The 24,168-nt window shown below is 38.3% G+C and overlaps 2 protein-coding genes across 5 annotated transcripts in view; one reads left to right on the top strand and one right to left on the bottom strand.

Annotated features, from left to right (window-relative positions):
- The window catches only part of LOC105678940 (neuronal acetylcholine receptor subunit alpha-7-like), a 187,121-nt gene extending 169,742 nt beyond the window's left edge, over positions 1-17,379 (top strand). For all 4 annotated transcript variants that reach the window (XM_012378670.2, XM_067350929.1, XM_012378668.2 and 1 more), the window contains 6 exons: positions 1,762-1,956; positions 4,038-4,124; positions 4,711-4,820; positions 5,979-6,087; positions 6,284-6,684; positions 7,552-17,379. In XM_012378670.2, the coding sequence (XP_012234093.1) occupies positions 1,762-1,956; positions 4,038-4,124; positions 4,711-4,820; positions 5,979-6,087; positions 6,284-6,684; positions 7,552-7,719 (1,070 nt within the window). In that variant the 3' untranslated portion in view covers positions 7,720-17,379. The remainder of the gene's footprint in view (positions 1-1,761; positions 1,957-4,037; positions 4,125-4,710; positions 4,821-5,978; positions 6,088-6,283; positions 6,685-7,551) is intronic.
- Positions 17,380-17,578: 199 nt separating this feature from the next.
- On the bottom strand, positions 17,579-24,094 carry nAChRbeta1 (nicotinic acetylcholine receptor beta1). The gene is made up of 7 exons (XM_012378675.2): positions 23,681-24,094; positions 23,263-23,399; positions 22,962-23,116; positions 22,293-22,631; positions 21,805-22,182; positions 21,271-21,601; positions 17,579-21,095 (listed from the first exon to the last, which is right to left on the bottom strand). Exons 1-7 carry the CDS (start codon positions 23,736-23,738, stop codon positions 20,931-20,933), a joined length of 1,563 nt encoding a protein of 520 aa, XP_012234098.1. The 5' UTR covers positions 23,739-24,094; the 3' UTR covers positions 17,579-20,930.
- Between the last annotated feature and the right edge of the window lie 74 nt (positions 24,095-24,168).

Genomic DNA, 24,168 nt, shown 5'->3' with positions numbered 1-24,168 from the left:
AATCGGAAACGGTATTGATCCTCGCTTTGTCCCTGTCAAAATTGCCTGCATCTGGGTCAAGCGGGGCGCGACGGCGGCGCCCTACGCGCGCGTCCGAAGTTTAGTGTTTTCGTCGGGCGAACACGTCGAGCGATCGGTAAAGTGTCGCGCGCGAGATTGCGATCCAAGTGTCTCACTTGATGCGAGAAGCGCATAGTAGTTCGTCACCGTCTTTGAATAATCGTTTGGAAATTCGTTGAACGATGGCGGATTTAAACTACGATCTTTTACTTGCAGACATTTAAATTATGTTTTCGCGCGCACGGAGCATCTGTCGCGCATTTTTCCACACTATAAATTTATTTCAATCTTCGTGTATAGATACACACAAAATTCTTGATACAAATTTCTATCTATGGCAAATTTGTTATTCAGATTTGCAAAATAACGTTTGTAATTGAGATATGACAAGTAGATTTTGTAAAATGAAATAAGAAATTCTTCTTCAATGTAAAGTTTTATTTCGATATATGCAAACCTCCGCCATAAAATTTCTGTATATCGAAATCCATCTGCACTAAAATGGAAAGCCCATATGCGGAGAATCGCACGACCACACTTCCCAGACCAATTTTATATTCAGAATTTGTTTTTAGCAACTGCAAAATATTTCTTGCTGAATAAAAATTTACGAGAATATCCTTTCCACCGCGATTAATAAAATAAATTGTTAATTAATAACATTATTTTTTTACTTAATGAACAACATTTGTGACAAAAGAAAAAGTTGCAATTATACTTTATTTTCCAATCACACTAATGTACCATTAATGTAATGAAAATAAGCTCGCATATGGAACATACGCAGTTGTCCATATTGGAATTGCGATGCAAAAATAGAAAAATGCTGCCTGTATTTTTCCGGAAGAAAATATAATTACGGAAACATAATTACTTATATTGTTTCACTATACGTAATTCGTCGGTGAATTTGTTGCGGGTAAACTCAAGAAATGCATCCGGCTGCTTTATTGTTGTTTCCAACGCAAGTACAAAAACATTTGCTTCACGTATATCTCGTGTATCTCTCGAAAAATTGTACGTTACATTACGCGTGGGAATAGCGTAGGTTGGCGTGCACGTGTAATGTATGTGCCGCGGTTATGAGACTTCGCGGTAGAAATGTATCTTAAGTAACTGCGGCTGCAGCTCGAGCACACGAGTTTGCACCCGAAGGAGTAGCTTAAGACAGAATCGTCCGTTTTTCTCTGCCCTGTTGCACGAGATAATTTAGATAGCGCAGCAGAGAAATTTTTCGCTTCCGGCAACCTTTTGTTACGCTCAAGAGCGCACTTTGTTTTATTGGCAGTATTACATCGATTGTCCGTTTACGATGTTACATTTAAACGTTGAATTGAATAACCACTTGAGAAATTTAATTTGTGTTCAAATTTTAAATATACAGTTATCGAAAGCCACTCCGCGGCAGTGGAAAAAAAAATCATCTGTTGCAAGTGTCAATTAAACATTGATAAATTGAATGTTTTAACATTTTAATTTTATTATGTGACTACATACATTTTTGTAATGTTTGAAATCTAATTTTTATATCGGACATATCGATGTTTTTGGTCTCTCTGCCTCTGTTTTTTAAATTTGTCGTTATTACGTAATTTTATTACAATATCTTATTACATTTCTAGTTGCTTGCGTTCTAGAATTTTAATTAATTTAATATGTGATATGATTGATAAACCTAATTTTGCTACTTGTCTTGCTTAGGGGTGCCCGGTAAGAGGAACGAAATCTACTACAATTGCTGCCCAGAACCGTACATAGACATCACCTTCGTCGTCATCATCAGAAGACGCACACTCTACTACTTCTTCAATCTGATTGTGCCGTGCGTCCTGATCGCCAGCATGGCCGTCCTCGGGTTCACTCTGCCGCCCGATTCCGGCGAGAAACTCTCCCTTGGTAAGTTCCAACTCGATGCAAAACTCCGATTGCCCTCCGACGGCCCGTAAACGCTTTCGCGATTAGGTACGCCCCTGTTTCCTAAGAGCATCAGACGTTTGCACGATTAGGCATCCGACCTACTTCCGGCCGGCGGACTCTCCCGCATATCCGGGCACCGGCAAGAAACTACTGCGCGCCAAGTCGCTGCGAGTTTCTTCCGCAATCGCGGATCGCGGGACTTTATCAAGTTTTCACGTAGAAATTAGCATCGATAAAATTTCGCTACATTATACAAAAACTTCGTTGAGTCCAAACTTGGAAAACGCAGCGCAATTCCGAAGAGCAAATTTTTTATCAAGTATGAGAAATTTTAAAAATTATATTTTTGTCGAACATTGATTTTCATATAATTGGTTGTTCCATAATTTTTCAACAAAAAAAAACCCGCAGAAATAAAAATGTTTCTAATCGAAAAAGTGACGAACAATCGATTGATGATGATTGCCAGCTTGGCAGAGAACTTTCTTAGCAGAAAAATATGTTTACCATTTTCACAGTATGTGGTACAATAAAGTGGTTCTGCATTTCCTTTTGCATGTACGTGTAGTCGTAACGCCAACTATATTCTGGTTGTAGAAATACAGATAAAGAAAGATTACGTTAATGCTATCCGTGACATGTTATTTCATTGTTTCCTCGTAAGCGTGGTCGTTCTGGAATTCAAGCAAAGAGCCAGGATACCCGGGAGGGATTCTACCTCCTACAGCTCTCGGAATCGCTCGGCTGCATAATTCCGATTCCTTGCCCGCCTCGTCTCGCAGTAGCGTGTAAACGTTCTCGTGATTAGAGTCGGGCGCGGGAGTTCGCTAAGCGCATCGGGCGTTTACGCGATTAGATTTCGCTTCGATCCCGATTGAAACGGCGTCCTGGCGTGCAAACTTCGCCGAGCCTTCTATTCAGGTCGTCGAGTTTCTTCGAGCGTACAAGCGCATCGCTGAATCCGCGCCGAATGCGGAAACGATCGCGACAATCACCGTCGCCAACGTGGAGATACGATGACAATGGAACGACAATGTCGAACAATTGCACGATCTCCGCCGTGAGTTTCCTCGAAACTCATAGCTATTCATAGATTGTGATACGATAATAACGTCTCCTTATAAGAATGTCTCTTCCAGTCGTCGATTTTATATTAAGAACAATTTAGAAGCAAAATGAATAACCTAGATAAATCAATTTTAATATTTTTAATAAGCTTTTTTATTCAGACTCGATTATTAATTTATAAAAGGAATAATTGAGTATATAAAATATTATTTCATGCAGATTGTTTTATTTTTATGTAAAATTTAATTATCGAGGCTATAATATCTAAAGTTCACTGGCTCACAAATTATCTTAACGGCGTGAATATAATGAAAGTTTTTTTCACTACGATAGAAGAATTGAAAATGTCCTATTTCGCGGGAAAGAAATACGACGACTCAATTGCAATTGGTCTCTCCGCGTTTTCAAGAGACTCAAGAGTACCTCTCGACGCGTATCGCGGAATCTCGAAGAAACTCCAGCAGAGTCTGATATTTAGATGAGGCATCTGCCGCAGCGTTTTGAAAGTCTAAATAATTTGAAAGCACCTCTTAATAACGCGACGCTGCGGTGCGCGAATGAGTGTCGAGTTCAAAGCCCGAGCGGTGATGGATTGTAATATTCCAAGTTTTAATCGCGGACTGCCTCGGAAATTTTTTATCTGACACATTAATCAAAAATGAGCAATCAGAACAAATTTACTATTTACGCTTTCAAAAAAATATTTTTTGTATGTTGTAAATTTTTTTAAATCGCACCACATTCTCTTAAAGAATCATTAAAATAGAACTTATAAACGACACTCTCGCGACGGTCCGCTACTGCGTCTGAAGCGACGTGGTCGGAGACAGCGTATCGCCTCAGGGGTGAGAACAGCTTTAAACACAGGATGGTTACGCATTGATGAAGGCCCTTCGAGCGTTCAAGGGCTGAGGGTTGATCTCGCCCGGCCACCTTCTTGACGCACTCGAGTTTAACGATAATTAATCGAAGCCAACGAACCTCTTTTGCAGGGGTAACCATCCTCCTGTCCCTCACTGTGTTCCTGAATATGGTTGCCGAGACAATGCCGGCGACCTCCGATGCCGTGCCGCTTTTAGGTGAGCTTCATTTAATTGATTTTCGATATGATTAATTTTTCAATGTGAGAAAGCAACACGTGATTGATCATCCATGTCGCGAGCCATTCGTGTGGAAAAAAGGAGGAAAGGAAGGGTCGAGAAGAGTGTTTGCACTCTTCTAGGACAATGTTCTTGAATTGTAAAATATCAGCTGCAAGAAGATATCCAATTAATATTCTTTGATTTCGAGTTAAACGATTGATGTAATATATTTGGACACGCATAACATTCTACTGCAATTAATAATTATAAAATAATTGAAAGTTGCTCATGTCGTGATCTTATTTTTAAGAAAATTTCGTTACATTCATTTATTTGGCTATAGAGAAAAAAGTATGAAATTCAATGCTGCTCTATCAATGCGTTTAACACATAATTTTAGTAAAACACGAAAAATAAATTAAAAGTTGAAGAAACGATCTAGATTGAGATTAATTAAGATATTAAAGCGCAACTGATAAATGTAGCAAGCTTCGAATTTTATATAATTAAATTATACGAGACATTTCCCGATTGCGATCTGGCGCACTTTTTTTACATTATAATTCTCTCATATTTCTTTCAGGGACGTACTTTAATTGCATCATGTTTATGGTGGCCAGTAGCGTGGTCAGCACGATCCTCATCTTGAACTATCATCATCGGAATTCTGACACTCATGAAATGTCTGAATGGGTAATTTTCTTTGATCGATATTAAAACATGTAACGTAATACTTCTTAATTGCCTCGTTAGTAGTGTAATATGAAAATACAGAGCTAAGCGTCACGAATCTAATTAACAAAAGATTAATCTATAATTTTCTTACAATTTAAAACATGCGTACTTTGTTACAAGTGTTTCGTTCAAGTTTAAAAGAAAATTATCAGGTCACATGTGTTATCGACAGCAAAATTTATAACAATCAAATGGTAAGGTAATGAATCGAAACGAATGATCGATTTTGTTGTCATAAAATTATTCAGATAAATCATTGCGCGTTAATATCCGGCAATATAACATCGATTTAAGTTTATAATAAATTACAATTTGACTAGAAATTGTTCAATTATCTGTTTGGATAAACCGATCTATTTATCTTTGTAGGTTTTTTAATTGTTTTTGAGCTTAATAGGTTTTTAATAATATTGTCTGCAATTATGTATCCCTGAAAAGCGCTAGCTAAACAATTTGTTAACGTTCTTTTCATTTACACAGGGATGCGATGAAAATTATTTTGTTAAAGCTTGATTCAATTCATTATCGGCACTATATGACTTCGGTATGTATCGGCAGATAATTATGGTTTTAATTAAAATGTAATGTGCCGCTGTCCGATACATAGTTCCCTTTTCATCGCGAATAAATCGGGAATTTTATGGGCGAATAATTAAGGGCTACTTCGCCAAATGAGAGCGCCGCAATAATAAATCACGTCGCGTAATCGAATTTTTCGCTGGATGTCATATTAATTAGGATGTAAATTTCGGGGATTGATTTCCATGCGTGATCAGATTTCCGAAATCGTACGCACGCAGGTTAACTTAAGTTAATTAACGTAAATCGGTTTGAGTCGTGCAGTGCCATAAAGCTTGAAAACGACAAGGATGAAAATGTATTTTCTTTTAATTTTTAATTAACGCCACGATTTGGCCGAAATAATACGATTATTGTTAATAATGATTACATTTGATGTTATTAATTTTGTTTAAATAATAAAATAATTTTCAAAAATTATTATTATAAAGAATTAAAAGTAAGTAGTCTTTTTAAATTCCGTAATCAAATTTGATCCCATTATAATAATTGGTAACTAATTATATGAGTTACATTGTTAATTGAATTGCATTACAGATTAAAGTGGTTTTCCTATACTGGCTGCCCTGCATACTCCGCATGTCAAGGCCAGGACACGAAGAGGAGAAGGAAGTACAAAAGTCTAAAAACCCATCTCCGGTAACAGGTAAAATTATTTTAAGTAGAGTAAGAATTTAAAGGGATATCGATCGAGTCGCGGGTTATAACGTTGCACTCGTGTGAACAGTTGGATTCCCTCGGCGTTTTCACATTGCCATAATTAACGATTACTTGTTATGTGTTAGTAATTGCATAATTTCTCTTTAATTTCACACAATTGACAATTCTTTTTCGATTACCAGGCGCGAGCAAGTCATACGGCGATCTGGAGCTCCATCAGAGGAGTAGTAAGTCCCTGTTGGCGAACGTCCTGGACCTGGACGACAACGCGCTGGCGTCCCACAACAATTTGCTGAACAATGTGTACAGCACGCCCGGGCCGCATCATGCGCACACGATGGGTCACGGCCACAGTCACATACACACGACGCCCCATCATCATCACAGCCACGCGCCCACGACGCCGCACCATCAGCACGCGACGCCGTTGCCGCACTCATCGTACCCGGGCCACCAGATCTCGCATACACCGCATCATCATCCACATCCGCAGGACGCGTCAACGCCGCAGGTCGAGACGATACTCCAGAACGCGTGCTTCTGCGCCCGCTACGAGCTTGTGCTAATCCTGAAGGAAATTAAGGTAACGATTTGATATTACGCAAGGTGCTGGTGCAACGGGTAGTTTAAAAAATCTTGGTTTTTTCCAATTTTGGAATCTTTTTTTCAATTTTTAATGTGTTATAATCTCTTTACAAACTGATTTAAAGATTCTAAGCTACTATACTAGTTCTGTAAATCCTAAGATCCCAAGTTTCCATGTTTCCAAACAAAGTTCCAAGACAACGTGGAATACTATAATCCTCTAGTCTTAAAATCCTAACATTTCAACATCATCCAAAAATATCAACATTCAAAGATCTAGAAATATAAAACTCAACATTTAATGTTTTATGTATCTAAAAATCGAAACAAACAAAAACTAGAAGAATTAACATGATAAATACCGAGTCGTTTGATCTACAAATCGTAAGATTTCCAATTTTTTAACTGAAATCTCCGAGGCAACCTAGGATACAACAATTTTCTAGTTAATCTAAAATTCTAAAATCTCTCAACGTCTTCTACATTCCGAAAAATCGAAACTCAACGATTCAGAAGCGACCGAAAGCTGCAGCTTCAATTAAACAGATTGACCGTTCGATATTCTAACATCTAAACTTCAAAACGGCTGAAAATCAAAGCATTCATATGAAATTTGAATCACTGATGCTGCAAATCTCAAGATCTCAAGTTTCCAAAGACAACCTAGAACAACAATCTTCCAACCCAAAAATTTCAATATCTCCAGAAATCCAAAACAGCCTCCAAGCTCCAATCAAACAGACTGGACATCCAATATTCCAAACATCCAAAGTTTTAAACGGCTGAAAAATTGAAAGAGCCAAGATGAAACCATTCTCTTGGTACTAACCGATAGAGTTCCAACGAAACAACAATCTCATTTCAGATAATAACGAATCAATTGAAGAGCGAGGATGAGAACACGAAGATCACGAACGACTGGAAGTTCGCGGCGATGGTGATCGATAGGATGTGCCTAATCATTTTTACTCTGTTCACCATCATCGCTACCATCACCGTCCTGCTGTCGGCGCCGCACATTATCGTCACGTGATTCAGAAAAGCCAGTCTGCCGCCGGTGGTTCCGGGGCCGACGAGGATCGCGCGCCGGGCGCCGTCGACGCTCTTCCCGTTAACCGGATTCCGCCGGAACGGGCTCGTGGTTGCTCGTCTGCGGGTCCGCATGCCGCTTCGTTTCGGAGACCTGCGCGTTAGGAAGAAAGCAATACGGGGAGTAACTTCGTTTCTTTATGATATATATAATAACATCGGTAAAAAGGAAAATAATAACGCTACCGATGAGGATAACGATAATAGTACTAATAATAATTACGTAATAGTAATGGTAAACTTTATCGTATAATAATTAATCCCACAAGGACGCCTTAGCGAAACACATTGACACACCGTTTCTAGACAGCGCGAGCGCGCGAGAGAGCGAAGGGACACGTTTATACGGAAACACGCGGGAATGGAACACACGTACACTGGTTTGTTACACGCATCCCTGAGAGCAGTCGATGAACACCTTGTATAGTTGAGACACGGTGCATTTTCTCGAACGAGTCAAACGATTAATTCTTATAAGAGGTTCAATTACGAATTTTCACAGACGTAGCGTAAATGGTCGAATCCAGGCGAGTATTCGACTCTGTCCTCCGCGACTACTACTTGGGGATGTACCACATATACACGTACACATATATGCGATGTGATACGCACGGATGCGTGATTTGTCGATGAGTTTTAAAAATACTTCGCTATGGCCCAAGGTTAATACGATATAGAAATTTCCGAATGCGTGCAAGGATCAGTGTTGCTAGATTTAAGTTCAAATAAGATTCGCAATGTTTCTACAAATCCGCATAAAGACTCAAATTCGAGGATCTTGGAAAATGTGAATTTTCAAAGAAGATATAAATCCCCAAAAAGTATAAAATTGAAATGGAAAGCGCAAATGGTAGCGTGCTCAAAAATGGCAAGTGCAATCAAAGTTTTCACGTGCTTGAAATTCTCGAAAACACGCGAGCCGAAGTATTCTACAAAATTCGGGGATTGCTATATGCCGATTGACATTGGCACTCGTTCACGACGAGATGCGAAAAGAAGCGCTCAAAAATGCCGGCGACAGGCATCAGTTTTTTTTTTACCGGCATAAAACCGGGGTGACGATCGCGAGGAGAGAACGAAAAATTGATCGCGAAGAGGAGAAGAAGAGGGGCGAGGAGAGAAAAGAGATTTGGGCTTTAAGGGTAAAACGCACACGTTACACTCTCAGAATACACACGACGAACTGCCAAGGTGATTAAAATAATGCCAAGTGAATTTTCTTATCCGTATCATTAGTATGTAAAAAAGTCGACGACGATTTAATAAACGGGGGATTTATACTACGATTTAAGTGAAGGTAATGTAAAACATAAATACTCTCTCGAGTAGGTCGCGAGGGAGATTCGAAGGACGCACTATGAAGGGATGCGGGCAGTGGACGCGGGACGGAAATGTGCGAGGGACGGTTGTTCGATAACTTCCGTTTGTGACAGCGCGAGCAGATTCAGTTGCGAGCGACGTACTTTCTTTTCTCGGTGTCCGCAAACGTGTGCGAATTGTTTCGCCATTGATCCGTATTCTCGTCGCGCACGTTTAACGCTGAAAGCCGTTATTCGATGCTTGATTTTGTATCTGAAAATCGCGCGAGCGCGCATCAAGCATGTGTATCAATGTATCAAACGGTAGTACATTTAGCGTTAAACAGGATTATGCAGTTCTATCAGACGATTAACTTTAAGCTGCATTAACTACGAGAACAGTTGAAAATTTCGCATTTAGCATGAGTATTAAAGTCTAAATTTCAAGAGCGGGTGTTTACTGCTAAATCTAAAGCTGAGAAAACGGATCATTATCGCTCACAAACGCGGACTTGCACAGACATACTTTTCGTGCACGTTACATAAAAACGAGATATACTTTTTTTCTCTGGCGCATCAATCTTTTTCTTCCCATCATTCCATTACAGAAATTGTTATCGCGACAACACTGCTCACTTTTTTTCTGACGATGAAAAATCGTTTTGGAATGCAGATGTTAAACGCCAGCTTTTATTTCGCTTGTATTAAGAAAAAATAACTTAAATGTGACTTCAACGTCCCTCGTTATGCTGTCGTCTCTTCAGCAACATTGCGCTGTAACATCAATCAATAACAATATCAAAATTGGTAAGCTCCGATCTGTCTTCTATACGAAATCAATAATGCGATGCCATGCTTGCGATCAACGAGTCGATTCGTCGCAACAGACATTTCCTTCGTCCGCGAGAAACATAAAAGGAAAACGTGACTTTACTTTTAAGCTCAAAATTAAGACGCCTCACGTTCTCTGTTAATTCACGAGCCGCTCGAGAGTTGCGAGTAGAAAATCGCGAAAACGACGGAGTCGATTAGTCACGCTACGGAGAAGCAAAGCGACGTGGGATGGCGACCGAATAAAGAAAGGAAGTTGCTCTTGCTCACAGACAGATTCGTAGGCGGACGATCGTCGGTACACACGCCGGGGAGACGAATCCAAATCGTATTATACACTTTTCGGTCGTCGGCACTGGATACGCGACAACCAATCACGTTATCTTTTAAATACTTATTAAAGATTATTAAAATAATGAATCCTTGTTGATCATGTTGCGTGGGCGGGATTATACGTAGACGTATGATGCAAGCGTAAGATGGTGTTTTGATCTCTAGCGCGCGGAGAAAACGGTAAACAAAATAAAAAAAAAAAAAAAAGAAATTAACAGGACAATGTCGAATGTTGTATTAAAGTCGTAAGAGAGGTAGAGTACGTTACATATATAGAGACGAGAAGAAAAACGCGATTAATCACTGTAAGTGTCACTAGTTAACAAGAAATCAAGGAAACTCGATAAAAAAAAAAAGACGTGTAGTTTGAAACATCGACATTTTAACATCGGCACAGTCATCCCTTCGGCGATAAAAATTATCAGGCGCGACTCGATCAGCCTCTAATTGTCTTAATGAAATAACGTAAAGCGTCTGGTCTTATGAACTAGATACGTAAAGTTACAATTCGGATAAAAAAGCATTTATTCCCCTCCTTCTAGGCCACGAAGTGCCATTGATTGTTTCTGAAGAAGTTAAGAGTATGAAGTGAAGACGCGCGAATAATTTTTATCGCTGCGAGATGACGTCCGGCCCCATCGTTCCTTTTTACGTGCGTTTGCTGTAGTTCAAGTTGGTGGAAAGGTGATTAACAGCGCCGATTTATTGCGATTAAAGACACGTAGAAAAGCGCCATCCATTTTTATATACAAAGTGACGTAGAAAAATGTGACTAAATTTCACGTCTCATTTTGTCCAATTACGAGCATTTTTTTTCTTCGAAATGACGATGGTGTCTTCAAGATCGCGACGCAAAGGCTGTTTCTTACTGATGTAATCAATTTTTCATATTTATTATTAGTAAGACATGAAATATAGCCACATTATCCCTCGGTACGTTAAAAGGGAGTAATTTTATCGCTATCGCGCCGAAAGTAGGGGTTTTTTTTTTTAAAGGAACCTTCGCTTGTTCGTTCGGATCTAACCGTAACTTGTTATACGCGAAAAATATTACGCGTTCCAGATCGATTGCAACTAATCACGTCGCAATTGTTAAGTTAATCTAGAAGCAGCGACGTATATGGATTACGAGTCCTAGAACATTACGGGTATCAAAAAGTCGTATTAGCGAAGCAAACGCGTGATCTTAATATAATCGAGATTTAACGATTAGATAGTTAAAAAGAAGTAACAATACGTATACCACGATATAACGCGATACTGTGCGATTATACTTGTTCTATAATTATACTCGTAAATGTGTATTATCACATATCGTAATGAAATTCACGTCGAAGACAGAAAATTGCTCACTGTAATTCGTCGCTAACGACTGCTGGTTTATTTTCCTATAAATTAATAAGCGCACGCGAGCGACGGCGAAGAACAACCGTTTTTTCCCTTTATGCGGAAATAGCTAGACTATCTTTACGATGAAGAATGTTAGGTAATAACGCGAGACTTCCGATATCGTAGAATGGTGCAATTTTGCATTTTAGGAGGAAATAATTTCGGAATTATCTGGTATACGAGAACATCGTAATAAGTGCGAGTGAACAACGGGAAGAGCCGCGTTTCATCAAAAGCTGAAACTTACAATTAAATGAAGTAAGCCGGTATGTCAGATAATGAATGCCTCTGAAACCTTTCTCTCGCCATGGTGCAAACTCGCCCAATTTTACGGCACGTGGAACTCAGACGCGTACGATTATATGCAAACATTATTATACAATTTAACAGACTTCTTCCCGCGATTTCCGTGACGAGGAATCGAAGGGTGAATTATTGCCATCGGAGATTCTCGCTGGAAGATCCTCGAGAATCAACTCGAAGAATTCCCGATCGCAGAATTTTCTATAAAAGTGGATTTTAAATTCAGGCGGAACGTGACACATTTTGTGCGAAAAGTTTCCACCTCCTTGAACTCGATATGGACAGTTCTTCGAAGATATATAACGCAGCAAACGTACTTGGGCATGGTGTGATCCGCCGCTCTCGTGATCGCGAGTATAATCGTTATGAATAGTCATAAGTTCGAGTAGATTTGCCGAGAAAGGTAAATTAAATTGAAGGAGCATTCGGTTTATTCTTAGCAAAGTAAATCTTCAGTTGGCTTCGGAGAAAAATTTTCTACTTCAATTGCGTCACATCTTTCCTATGGTTATAATTATGCACAAATTTTACAATTCAATATGCGTATAATGCAAATTGGAGATTCAAATATATATTTAAATCGCGTAATTAATTACAATATATGTACATTTGTATACAAGCTTAATGCTCTTCCAATTTAATGACCTGTAATTTTTTTCCGTTCTGTCATTTTAATTGGAGAAATGGTTAGAAAAATATTCTTCATTTTCCTTGCAGAAAAGAATGAAATACTTTTGCATTATTTTAAGGTGATAATAAAAATTTACATGTGTATTTATATGATTGATCTTGATAAGATTTATGAGTCTTTTCTCTGATTTGTCTAATTATTATATCAATTTATGAAATATTCAACGAGAGTGACGGCAGACAATGAAATTGCCGTACAAACTGAACATTTTAAGCGAACGATTGAATGAGAGTAAGAAAAGGGAAGTAAGATAAGCGGCATTAACGTGACTTGCGCCTTTAAAATCGACAACTCAGCTTAATACGCGGGGCTGTTATATAAAATGTAATCTTGTAATAAAAAAAAATAAATATTATAATAACGTTAGTGATAACGATTAACGATAAATAATGATAATATTACTACTACTATTAATAATAACAATAATAATATTAAAACGTACTAGCTATGAGAGACTCTTCGCCTGTACGAAATGTTGAAATCTCCTTTCTACGACGTTAACGTACGATTAAGTCGACTTTTGCGAATCGAATCGTTTTCGATTAACGAGTAGTTGCGGCGGACAGAAACGAGAGGGTGAAGGAAAAATTCAAACAAATATACGAGTTAACTAAACGAAGGTTGATAGGCTCATAGGATATTGCAGTAGTGCAGATGTACAGGGTGGCGCGACGAGGAGAAAATCTGGCAGAGCGATGTGCGATCTTTCGAACGTCTCGCCGTATCGATCGTACACGAACGAAGAACAACAAGATCGAAAGCGGATCACGGAAATGCCGATTCTTACCGAACGTTACTTTTGTTCAAATCAATCAACCGATCCCGGAACTTGACGGTGAGCTTCGTCTCGTCGAGCCGTTTCGCGACACTTTCGTCGAGACCGTTGATATTAACCCGTTATACCCGAAACATAAATTTCTTCTCAGTTGTTAATAAAGATCGATAAACGTATAAATACTCTTGTATTGCTCTGATGGGCTATAACGAGTTAAGGGTCGTGCGCGAGTTTTGTAGTACTTGTAGCATCTTTCTCACTCGACTCTGATTAATTATCCGTGAGTTTTAAGAACTTATCTAAGGACTTACCCATAGAGGTAATTACGATTGCTCATTGATTATGCCTGTCGTTTAAGTGTCAAGACAATCCCCTGATAACTCCAAGCGGCTGACGATTAAAACTACTTCTCGATATAAATATGTATAATACTACCTCTAATTAACGCGAGTGTGCCGACGGCGTTGCCCGTCGGGTATAACTTATCGTAAGGTCTATTATATACTATAGCATGCCAAAGTCTTCCGCCATTAGTCGCCTAGTGCAGCTGACGGGTTTTTTCAGTTGCAAGAGCTTTCGCGAGACGCCACGCTCCACCGCAAATCGCCGAACGCTCGCGCGAATCGCGCTCCCGTTCGCACGAACGAAGGGGCGGTGGCTGCGATCGCTCGCGAAAATCATTGCAATCACTCGCGGTTGTTCAGCAGTAGTAGTGCGCTGTGATGTAAGTAGTTCGAAGCTCTAGCGACGAATTCTACGCTCGTAGATCTAGCATTGGGACTAATCGCGCGACGGAGAGCGAAAGGCGATGAAATGAGACGAAATCACACTCGGGACCTGCTCGTCCGAATAATATCCATCTTTGACGAGTTGATTGTATAATTTCGATCTGCGAGCAAATGCGTACATTTGCTTGGATTTGCCAACATCACAATCGTATAACTTACTTGAGACGAAATTTAAAACAATGCGAAAAGTTAAATTGAAATTGCTGATTCACGCGATTGATCGTCTGAATTTCACGCTTCGACGTATCACAGAATTTACTCGATCACGCGGTAGCGCGTTTTGTCGACGCGCGAAGCTTCAATTTGTGCCGACTTCGGAGACACAGTGTGAATTTTTCATAATAAATTATTCACACGCATGCTTTTATGAAATGGCTTGAAGAAAATGACGGCTGACAAGAGTAATTATTGCTAACTTTTATTACAGTTAGAGATTGAACGCTATTAGAGAGAACAAGGAGAGAAACCGATCACGCTTTCCATCTTTTAAACAATATAGCTGTCTTTGAAGAAACACTATTAATCGAGACGTTCGGAAGATCGATGATCCCCTGCCTGTTCTTATTAGACCGCTCTTTATACATACACATGTATTATACATTATACATACGCGGCAGAGATTTAATTATATCGACGACACGTAGCGTGTAAAATCGTTGTTCGCGCTCAGCCCCGTTGTTAAATTAAGCGAAACGAGATATCGTTCGCATAGGACTTTGCTGCTCGTTACATGAATCGCGTCGTTATGCTCGTCGATCACGTTAAATTCTTGTAGTGACTCTTTGTGCATGAGAATGAAAGGGTTTTGATAGCGGGAAAAGAACAAATATTAGAAAATAATGTTGCGTTTATTGTAAAAGTGCCAGTTTGTCAAGAAAACGCTGTATAAAATAAAGTCTTGTAAGTAATTCGGCAAAAATAATGCAAATATTGCATATTAGCATACAAGCAAAACTTTCCAATGGAATTAAACACAACAATCGACTATACAAAAAAATATTCTTCCGATTCAGAAAAAAATTCAAGCGTCCAATCTCCATGTTGAATCACTCTTGAACAATTCTATGGAGATATAGAATGTTTCCGTTATAAAACGACGCCATCGTATTTACGTGACGGCTTGTAGTGCCATCGCGACAGAATGGGAAAAGCAAAACGACGCTTTTCGTGCCATCGCACGCAGCGACGCGGATTTTCGAGTGTCGCGTTACCATCGTCAAGTCGTTTTGCCGGTTCGGGGCAAGGCTTGCATGTAAATTCCACTGTGCCATTGTTTGTAAAGCGTTACAATGACCCATCGCCCGAATTTAATCGATCGATTAGCGCGGGCGAGCGAGGGCGGAGAAACAAGAAGAAGAAGAATACTTAAGATAGGCACACACGCGTATCTTTTTCCACGACGATGGCCAATTTATTAATTAGACTAACTGATTAGGTGAAACGTAAGTTCAAGTGCCAAATTTCTAGCTAACTCTTAAAGCGTAAACGAGCACGCTGCAGGGCGAACGTGTACGCAATAGGGCTGAATAGGAATGTAATTAACGCGAGAGAGGTCAAAGGTGGTGCGGAAATCGATTACGGATTAATCAAGGATCGAAGAGCGTCCGTGATATTATTTTGCAATTTATTGTAAATTTGAGAGAAAGATTTTCTTTTCATTTATTTTCCTTAACTGCTTTAATTTTAGTAAACTAAATTTTGGAAACAAAATTGAACAACAATAATAATGAAGACTATTCATCATACTGTATCGGAATTCTATTTGAGCATTATGTAAATATATTTTAAATTTGCAAACGTCCAAAATGTGCCCAGTAATTTGCAACTATACTGCATAGAATTGCGGACGAGAGAAAGAGAGAGAACAAAACGATCCTGATTTTAATTCAAGTATTTGTACATATTTTGCATGAGAATTCCGCAGTGAGTGAAACAAGCAGGGGGAAAAATATATAAAAACCGAACAGATAAGAAAAACGCGTCACAGCCAACTGAATTTAAAAATAAATTTTTACGGAAGCGAAACTCAGTTATATTTCCGGCAGGCAATACTCGTTCCCTTCTGTTTTGAATCCTCGTTCAGCTAACTCGCCAGGCGCGATTCTATGGGAAACTGCGTTGTCCCCTGCGAGAGAAAAAAGCGACTTACAAAAAGAGAAATGAGAGAAATGAAAAACTCACGCTGGGTGATTAGCGAAATAGCGAGGAAGAAAAATAATCTCTAATGAAAATTACCGCAAGAGAAAAAAAAATAATAACAAAGGGATAAAGAAATAAAAGCGAAAACTATTAAACACATGTACCACTAAATATAAACTATATATATTTAAACTATTGAATGCTAAAGTCATATTCGTAATAATGAATAAAAGAAATGAATTAATAATCGATTAACTGAATATTAAAGCTAGCCTGTAATCAATATAGCGACGTAGTTATTACTCTGACAGTAATTATAGGGGTGATTCAGAGGTAGTCTATTAGTAGTTAGGGTCGAACTCTTTATCGAGATCACTTTCTCTCTAAACTAACGATGGAATTAAATAAATAAATAAAAAAAAAGATGAAGTTACACCTAATTATCTCTCGATGCTAAACTATATTGAATTTAACGGACGTAAAAGCCGCGATGATGCGATTCCAGAGGAAAAAAAAAAAAAAAGAACCGACTATATAGAGCGCGATCTAACTCTCTTCATTCCCTACCTATATCTTTATTCCCTATGTACTTTAAAAAGAAGAAAAAAAAATCGTCTCGTATTGTCCACCGTTGTACCAGTCGTTAAGATCGACAATGGTGGCGCGCTATCGATCGCCATCAAGAATGCGAGGGCGGAAGAACGAGAATAAAAAAAAAAAAAGAGTTACTATGTTTCCGTAGACCCTGGGGGGGGGGGGGGGGGGGGGGGGGGGGGAGCGATGCAATTGAACTGAACTCACCCGATCTCACTTGACTTTTAATTATGCCTCGATAACAGCCTGGTCCGATAATAGTAAATTCATACCGGAGGAGATATAATAAGAGAGCGTGAATAAAAAAAATTTGTTATATTTCTACGCTGGGCTCCTTTTCGAGGCAACGTTGATCGATATGAGAATCCCTGTTAACTGGTGAGCACTGTAATCGCCGCATTGTAATATTATTAACATTATTACGTTATTATGAAATTGTTGAAATAAATGAAATGAAAATAAATGTCTTCCGTTTCCTCCCCTCTTTAGTATTCTCGCGATCATATACGAACTCGCTCGCAGTTTGTTGTAATCAATTTTCATCGACGATTTGAGAGAGAGAGAGAGAGAGAGAGAGAAAAACGTCACTTTTCATTCGGATGGTGTTGAAATTAGGAACATTGCGCCGCAGAATGCGATCGCAACATCAATCAAGACAAGTAGAAATTTGATGAGTTTTATTGATGCATTATTTCATTATAAAAAGAACAGCTTATAGCTCTTACGTTAAAACTCTCTTTTACCTACCAACATATAATTAATGCATGAATATATTTCGCTATATTAATTATTCATTATGCATAATAAAGTACAAACTTCTCAGATCAACAATACCGATCCCTTGTTATATGCATAAGGTAAACTGTATGCTAAACATTTGTTAACATTATTATTTTCCTTCTCGATTAGGGACGCACATGCTTTGGCTAAAGTGTATCTCTTTATTGTTTTATTTATTTAAACCGCATGGTTGCAAATTAAATTATATTGATGTGCTTATTGGTGTGAAGGGTCTGGAACAGAAAGAATTATGCGAGTACATTTGGTTTCTAAAATTTAATTATTGTATTTTTCTCGAGGAAGACGCACACATCATGCACTATCAATAATTAACGCATTGTAATATGAAGACAAAGAATTCTCGAATCGACCCTAAATATACATCCTGAACAAAGTGTTCTCTGTCGAGTCATATTACGCAAAAGCAAAATGTGTAAATAAATATTACTGATTTATTTACACAAAGTAAGAAAAAAATATGATAGACGTACATAATATATGTAGAATTTATTCAAGAGATTATAACATCAAACCAAAAATTTATTAAGATTAACGCAAGTAACTACAATCAAAGATATCTTTTTTATTAATTTAGAATTCTACGCCAATTATTGCTATCGAAATATTTATATATCAAGCTTCTTTAGGTAAGTTAAAAATTATATTATCTACTTGAACAAACACAACGATCAATCTACGCAACAATTACATACTTTTAAAAAATTGTTACAACAACAACAACAGTAAACTTCATCAATAAACAAGATAAAATATTTGAACGCAGAACACAACATTTTGCTCGTTGGATTAAAAGAATTCTGCAGCAATAATAAATTAATAATCGAGGACTTTGATGCAATCAGATAAGTCGCCACGCTAAAAGTTTTGCTGGTCGATCAAAATCGACCAATTGTACAATTATTGTAAATTTGCATATACATTGCGAGATATTGTAAAATAATTCCAGTAGAAAATTTTTGAAAGTGACTTTAAGAAGAGATTATATTTTTCGTCGTTTCACTACTTGCAAGAAAATCCTCGGTATACAACAATTTTCTTTCCGATTGAATATTCTAGCAGAGAAAACATGATCGTTTAACAGCCTCTCTGTACAATATAATATAGTATGGTGGCATGATTATAATATCTATTAACGCACGACACGTTCTTGCGAACGTAGAATCGTGCTGTCTAACATACGCATTTATAATTGTGACACAAACGCGCTAGCTTACATTCTCATCCCGCATTTAGCTAAAATCACTGAATTGCGCATTTTACTAAAATTAAATACGAAAACATGCTTTTACCACACTTATTTATTATTTATTTCTTAAACATTTTCTATAAACTATATACTTATACATTATATACGTGATAGTTAATTCACAACAAAAGTTATTTACTTTATTTATGTGTATATAAAATAATACTGCTAAAATTTACGAAAAAGTCTCACTAAGAAAATGAAACTGGTAATACAAGATAATATCAAAATGTGACATGTGCAGCATTGTGTATCTGCATATTTTAAACCATGTATTAAGTAATATGAATATTCAGATAACTCCGCGCTAAATATCCGGTATGAGTATAAGCCATTTTCTAAGAATTTAACTTTTGGAAGGCTTATCAAGTCAAAATGTATTCTCAAAATATAACTTCTACTTAAGGCCAACGAAAATATAATAAATTTCTTTAATGGATAATCAGTGGAAGGTATCCTGGCTTGATTGCTCTTCTAATCATCGCGCAGATATACATCGGGCAAATTCATTCATAATTAACATATTAGTCTAATTTACAGCATTTCATGCCCACACGAAATTTGTCGCTACGAATTCGTCAATACTAACATTTGACGACCATGTCGAGGTCGTCGCTACACTATCGATACTTATAATCATTACCACGATGGCGAGTATCAAACGCGAGCTCAGCTAGATTACAATGTGGCAACGGCGATTCGCGTGATTATTATCAAAATTATTTCAAATCTATACCTAAGCCATTGTCGCAATTGATTCTGCGCGTTTATTCACATCGTTAGTGCGCGTCATCGAGAACGTTTCGACCTTACTTTACGCAGAAATTTATAGCTTTGATATCGAGAATTTGATACTGGTCGAAGCTGATCGTCAAAATTACAATCGGGAGATCAAGTGAAGAACCGTTTTTTCACCACTAAATTTTGTATTAAATTCATTAACACATGTTAGTGTCGAAGATATATTTAGAGAATGAAGAAACGGAAGACTATATTTAACGAATTAAACGCATCAAAATATCGTGATGAAATTACGGTCCTAAAAAATGCACGAATCTATGTACGTATGATTTTTAATGTTAAACGTGAATTCCTGCAAATCTAAATTACTTTATAATAAATAATACTCATTATATATTTTTCTAGCTTACCAAACTATTCGATTAACTGTATTCTAATTCAGACATATTAATATATAGTTGATTAAACAGGTTTGTGCGTACCATCAGTATGTTAATATATTACAATTATCTTTTTCCATTAATCAATTTCATATTTTTCTAAATGCGATATATAACACTACATAAGCGGATTTCATCGTTTAACATTAAATGTGTTTTGCACGATAGCTACATTTGAAGGAACAAACATGGTATTTCCAATAACCAAAATATTAACTTTATACTTTAATATTAGCTAATGCAATAATATTATTTTATATGATGCCTTGTATTCAAAATTTTTGGAAATACCAATCTCTTCGATAAAATAAAAGATGAGAATTATTTGTAAATCCTTCATCTAAGCGCATCGCGATAAAACTATCGAAGGTTTATGGCATCGGGGAAGACAATAATTGCAGAGGCAGCAATGTTTAACGCTAATGGAATTATTATCTAAATAATGTATGCCGATTTCGATCGCTCGAGTTTCGCCATTGAGAAAATTTGCAAGTCGGATTTTACAATCGTGGACAAAAGTAATATTCTCGCATGTAATAGCGGCGGAATTAAGTTTCAACAAATGAATTTTTATAAGATGCATAGGATTTCATCAAAATCTGTATGAAAAATTATCGCTCGTTGAATAACCGCTTAAATTGTAAGCGTTAGACGTTTGCAGCTGAAATTGTAATAAGATTATTCACTTGATATTATGAAGAAATTTATTTTGAACTTGGGGCGAAATAAGAACGGTCGTAATGATGGCATATTATTCGCGATTGCAATTTGTTGGGGCAAATCTGATTATTTTCCGCGATAAATTTCTATGATACGATCCTGGTCCACGTATTCGAAAATGTGTGGTGCGTCCATTAAGATCCCGATGGTACCCGCGGTTGTTACTACAAAGAAGATATAAAGCTGCAGTCGATCGATTACCATCGCGACATATTTCCAATCCTCCCTTGTCTGTAAAAGTACGAAAAGAATGAAAGTGGCGCGTTTAGAAAAACGAATATATTATATATTTTAACGAAAAAATTCTATCGTTCGCGTGGCACACATAGCGCGATTATAAAGCGTATAGTCAAAATTATTGTTTAGAAAAATGAATACAAAGAAATTATTGTAAGGTGTTTTGTACCTGTATGTACAAGTCCTCGTTCCTGAGATGCTCCGCTATGAACTCCACGGCCTCGGTAGCCTTGGTGGCTTCCGGGCTGAGCAATACCGAATCCGAACTCTCGGATCCTCTTCTGTCACCCATGCCTTCTCCGCCTCCGGCGCCGCTGGAGCTGCTCGTGGTGTGGTGCACCTTACGATTGATCTTGCAATTCGGATGATGCAGATCGGATAACTCCATTACTTCCATTTTTGACTTTGCCAGAGAAGCTGGCAGATGTTTTGGTACTTCGGTCGGGCTTCCCGAGTACGTAGAAGCTGGCAGTGTTACGTTCGGTATTTCCATCATCCATCTGACAGAATAACAGCAGCATAATGATAAATCCGAGCTTTTACCGCGCGCTCTTGTAATCTTTAATTACAATTTTGTTTGTATTTATTAATTTATTTTTAATTAGATTTATTTATATATAGATTTAGCAAACGAAATCTCTAATTACCGCAAATATTATATAATTGTTTTTCTTGTTAATAATGTTCTTTAATAAATTCGCACCTCAACCGTGTCTTCTTCGGCCGCTTCATGAACAGCATCGTTGGCAGATACTTGAGGAAAATCTTGCGTATAAGCTGAGGCATTCTATGAGTTCTCGGTCCTCGGAAATTCCAATTGATGATAATCACGGTCACAAGGATACTGACGGTGTTCATGATGAAGGTGAAGAGCAGATACTTGGCTATCAGTGGCAGCACCAGAGAAGTTGGCGGAAGGATCTTGCTGACTAACAAGAGAAACACGACCAGAGATAGAAGAATGCTAATACCCAAAGTGACCTTCTCGCCAGCCTCCGCCGGAAGATAGAAGACGAGCACACAGAGGAAGGAAATCAGAACCGTTGGCAGTATCAAGTTCACTGTGTAGAAGAGAGTCTTCCTGCAGAAGCAAAAACATTCGAAGTAGAATGCGATATGATATATTGATTGTTATTAAAAGAAGCCAAGAAAGATGTCGAAAGCAGAACGGACAAAGACGACAACACGCACCTGCGAATAATTATATAAAATGTGATGTCCGTTTCCGTGGGAAAATCACCGTGGTAGGTGTTGAGATACGCCGGCACACTGATAATGTCCCATGTGCCGCTCTTCCAGTAATCAGACAGATCGACGAAGTTCTTGTCGTTGTAGAGCGCGAGAGAGACCTGATCGCCGTTGAAGGTCCACGAGCCGAACTTCATGATGCACGTCTGTTGATCGAAGGGGAAGTACGTGACGTCGATCGTGCACGAGCTCTGATAAATCGCTGGCGGCACCCAGAGTACTTCACCATTCGGGTATATCAATACGTTGCTTTTGTATCGAACCTCGTAGTTACCGTCGGCGCTATAAACAGATTAAATATACTCATATATTAGAAACATAATTGTCAAAAAGCTTTGACTCCATAATTAATACAAAAAGTCTACTTTAATTGCTGAAACGATTTTCTATTTGTATTTTTATGCTCATTTGTGACTAATTAAAATTATTTTGAGGTAATTTAAGTTTTTTAAATAATTAATTTTATATACAAACATTAATGTCTTCAACAATAATATTAGATTGATAAAGAAAATGACATTTCTAATTGATAATTTGTCGTTTAAATATTTAATATCCAATCAACGAATTTTTTGACATTAGTAAAATATATATAATAACTTTTCCACTTACTTATTGAACAACACTATATCCGGTTTCCACACTTTATCGGGTGGTAATCTAAGAACGCCGATTCCGCCATAATCCGCTTCATCCCATTGCAACTGATAGTCCATCCACACGAATCGTAACCATACGTTCGATTTCATAATCTGGTTCTTCTCGTTCTAAAAATTTTTTAAAATTATATGTGACAGAAAAATGTATACAATCAACTATATATTTTGAATGTTTAGTTTTCAATAATGTTTAACTAATATTATTTTTTAATTACAATCGAAGATGAAATGAGCAAAGATGAAAAGCGTCTTACCACATTGATCAGCTGCACGAAGGCGAGGCCGAATCTCACGTGCACCTTCTCCGTCATGTTTTGCACTGGTCGAATGAGCTTATTGTATCCTCTGAACAAGTCACGCACCAATCTCTCTTCATCCTCGGAGCACAAACCTGCAATTTGAAGGATTTATGTAAATAAAGATAAGGCGAATAGCGCGACTAGCGCGATTAATGAAGACGCTTGATCGGCGAAATCCCGATTCACGTGAAAATAAATAGGAATAGCGCTAATTAAAAACTCGCACGCCGCCTCATCTCGTCCCGCTACACACATCACTTTTCCTTCGTCCGTCAGAAAATTGGTTTATTCCTGCATCCGAGCACTGCACTTTTTCTGGGGCGCGCGAGTTTTTCTCAAGTTTCAAGCTGTCGTCCCGGGAAACGGGCCTTACCGACGCACAGGATCGCCGAAATCAGGAATAGCCGCGCGAGACGCAGACAAAAATACATTTTGGGCGGGTTCGCTCTGTGGGGTTGATTGTGGTCCCACCCGAACGCTCGAACGCGCCGCGAGCACAGCCGCCACCGCCACCACCGCCGCCGCCGCCGTGGATCAATATAGAAGCGCAGACGCTGGCCAATAATTGCATATCCTTTCTCACAGGCCGACACACCAAACCCACCCTCGACGAGTAGTTGCAATCCTCGTCATCGCGCACTCTCGTAATTTTTTCGAAATTTGTCCTCAAAATTGCCGTGCGTTTATACTGTTAAAAAGGGATGCTATTAGAAAAAAGCGAAAACGCACCATCGGTAGTAGCGAGATTTTCAACGTGCCGGAGCGAACTGAACTACCGGAGGGGTTGGTAGCTACGGGTGGTTGTTTGTTCTCGTTGCAAACGCGCTGCTTTACCGAGGGATTCTGGACAAGTCATGGAGA

This window comes from Linepithema humile, chromosome 3 (genome assembly GCF_040581485.1).
Source record: "Linepithema humile isolate Giens D197 chromosome 3, Lhum_UNIL_v1.0, whole genome shotgun sequence".
NCBI classification, from domain to species: Eukaryota; Metazoa; Arthropoda; class Insecta; order Hymenoptera; family Formicidae; genus Linepithema; species Linepithema humile.
This window is presented reverse-complemented; position numbering and strand designations above follow the sequence as displayed.

Excerpts from the sequence above, each read along its gene's own strand:
- nAChRbeta1 (XM_012378675.2), bottom strand. The coding sequence starts at position 23,738 with ATGTATTTTTGTCTGCGTCTCGCGCGGCTATTCCTGATTTCGGCGATC. Across the intron at positions 22,632-22,961 it reads GATATAGTGTTGTTCAATAA|CGCCGACGGTAACTACGAGG; the intron begins GTAAGTGGAAAA and ends ATCTGTTTATAG. Across the intron at positions 21,096-21,270 it reads ACGAGGACTTGTACATACAG|ACAAGGGAGGATTGGAAATA; the intron begins GTACAAAACACC and ends GTACTTTTACAG.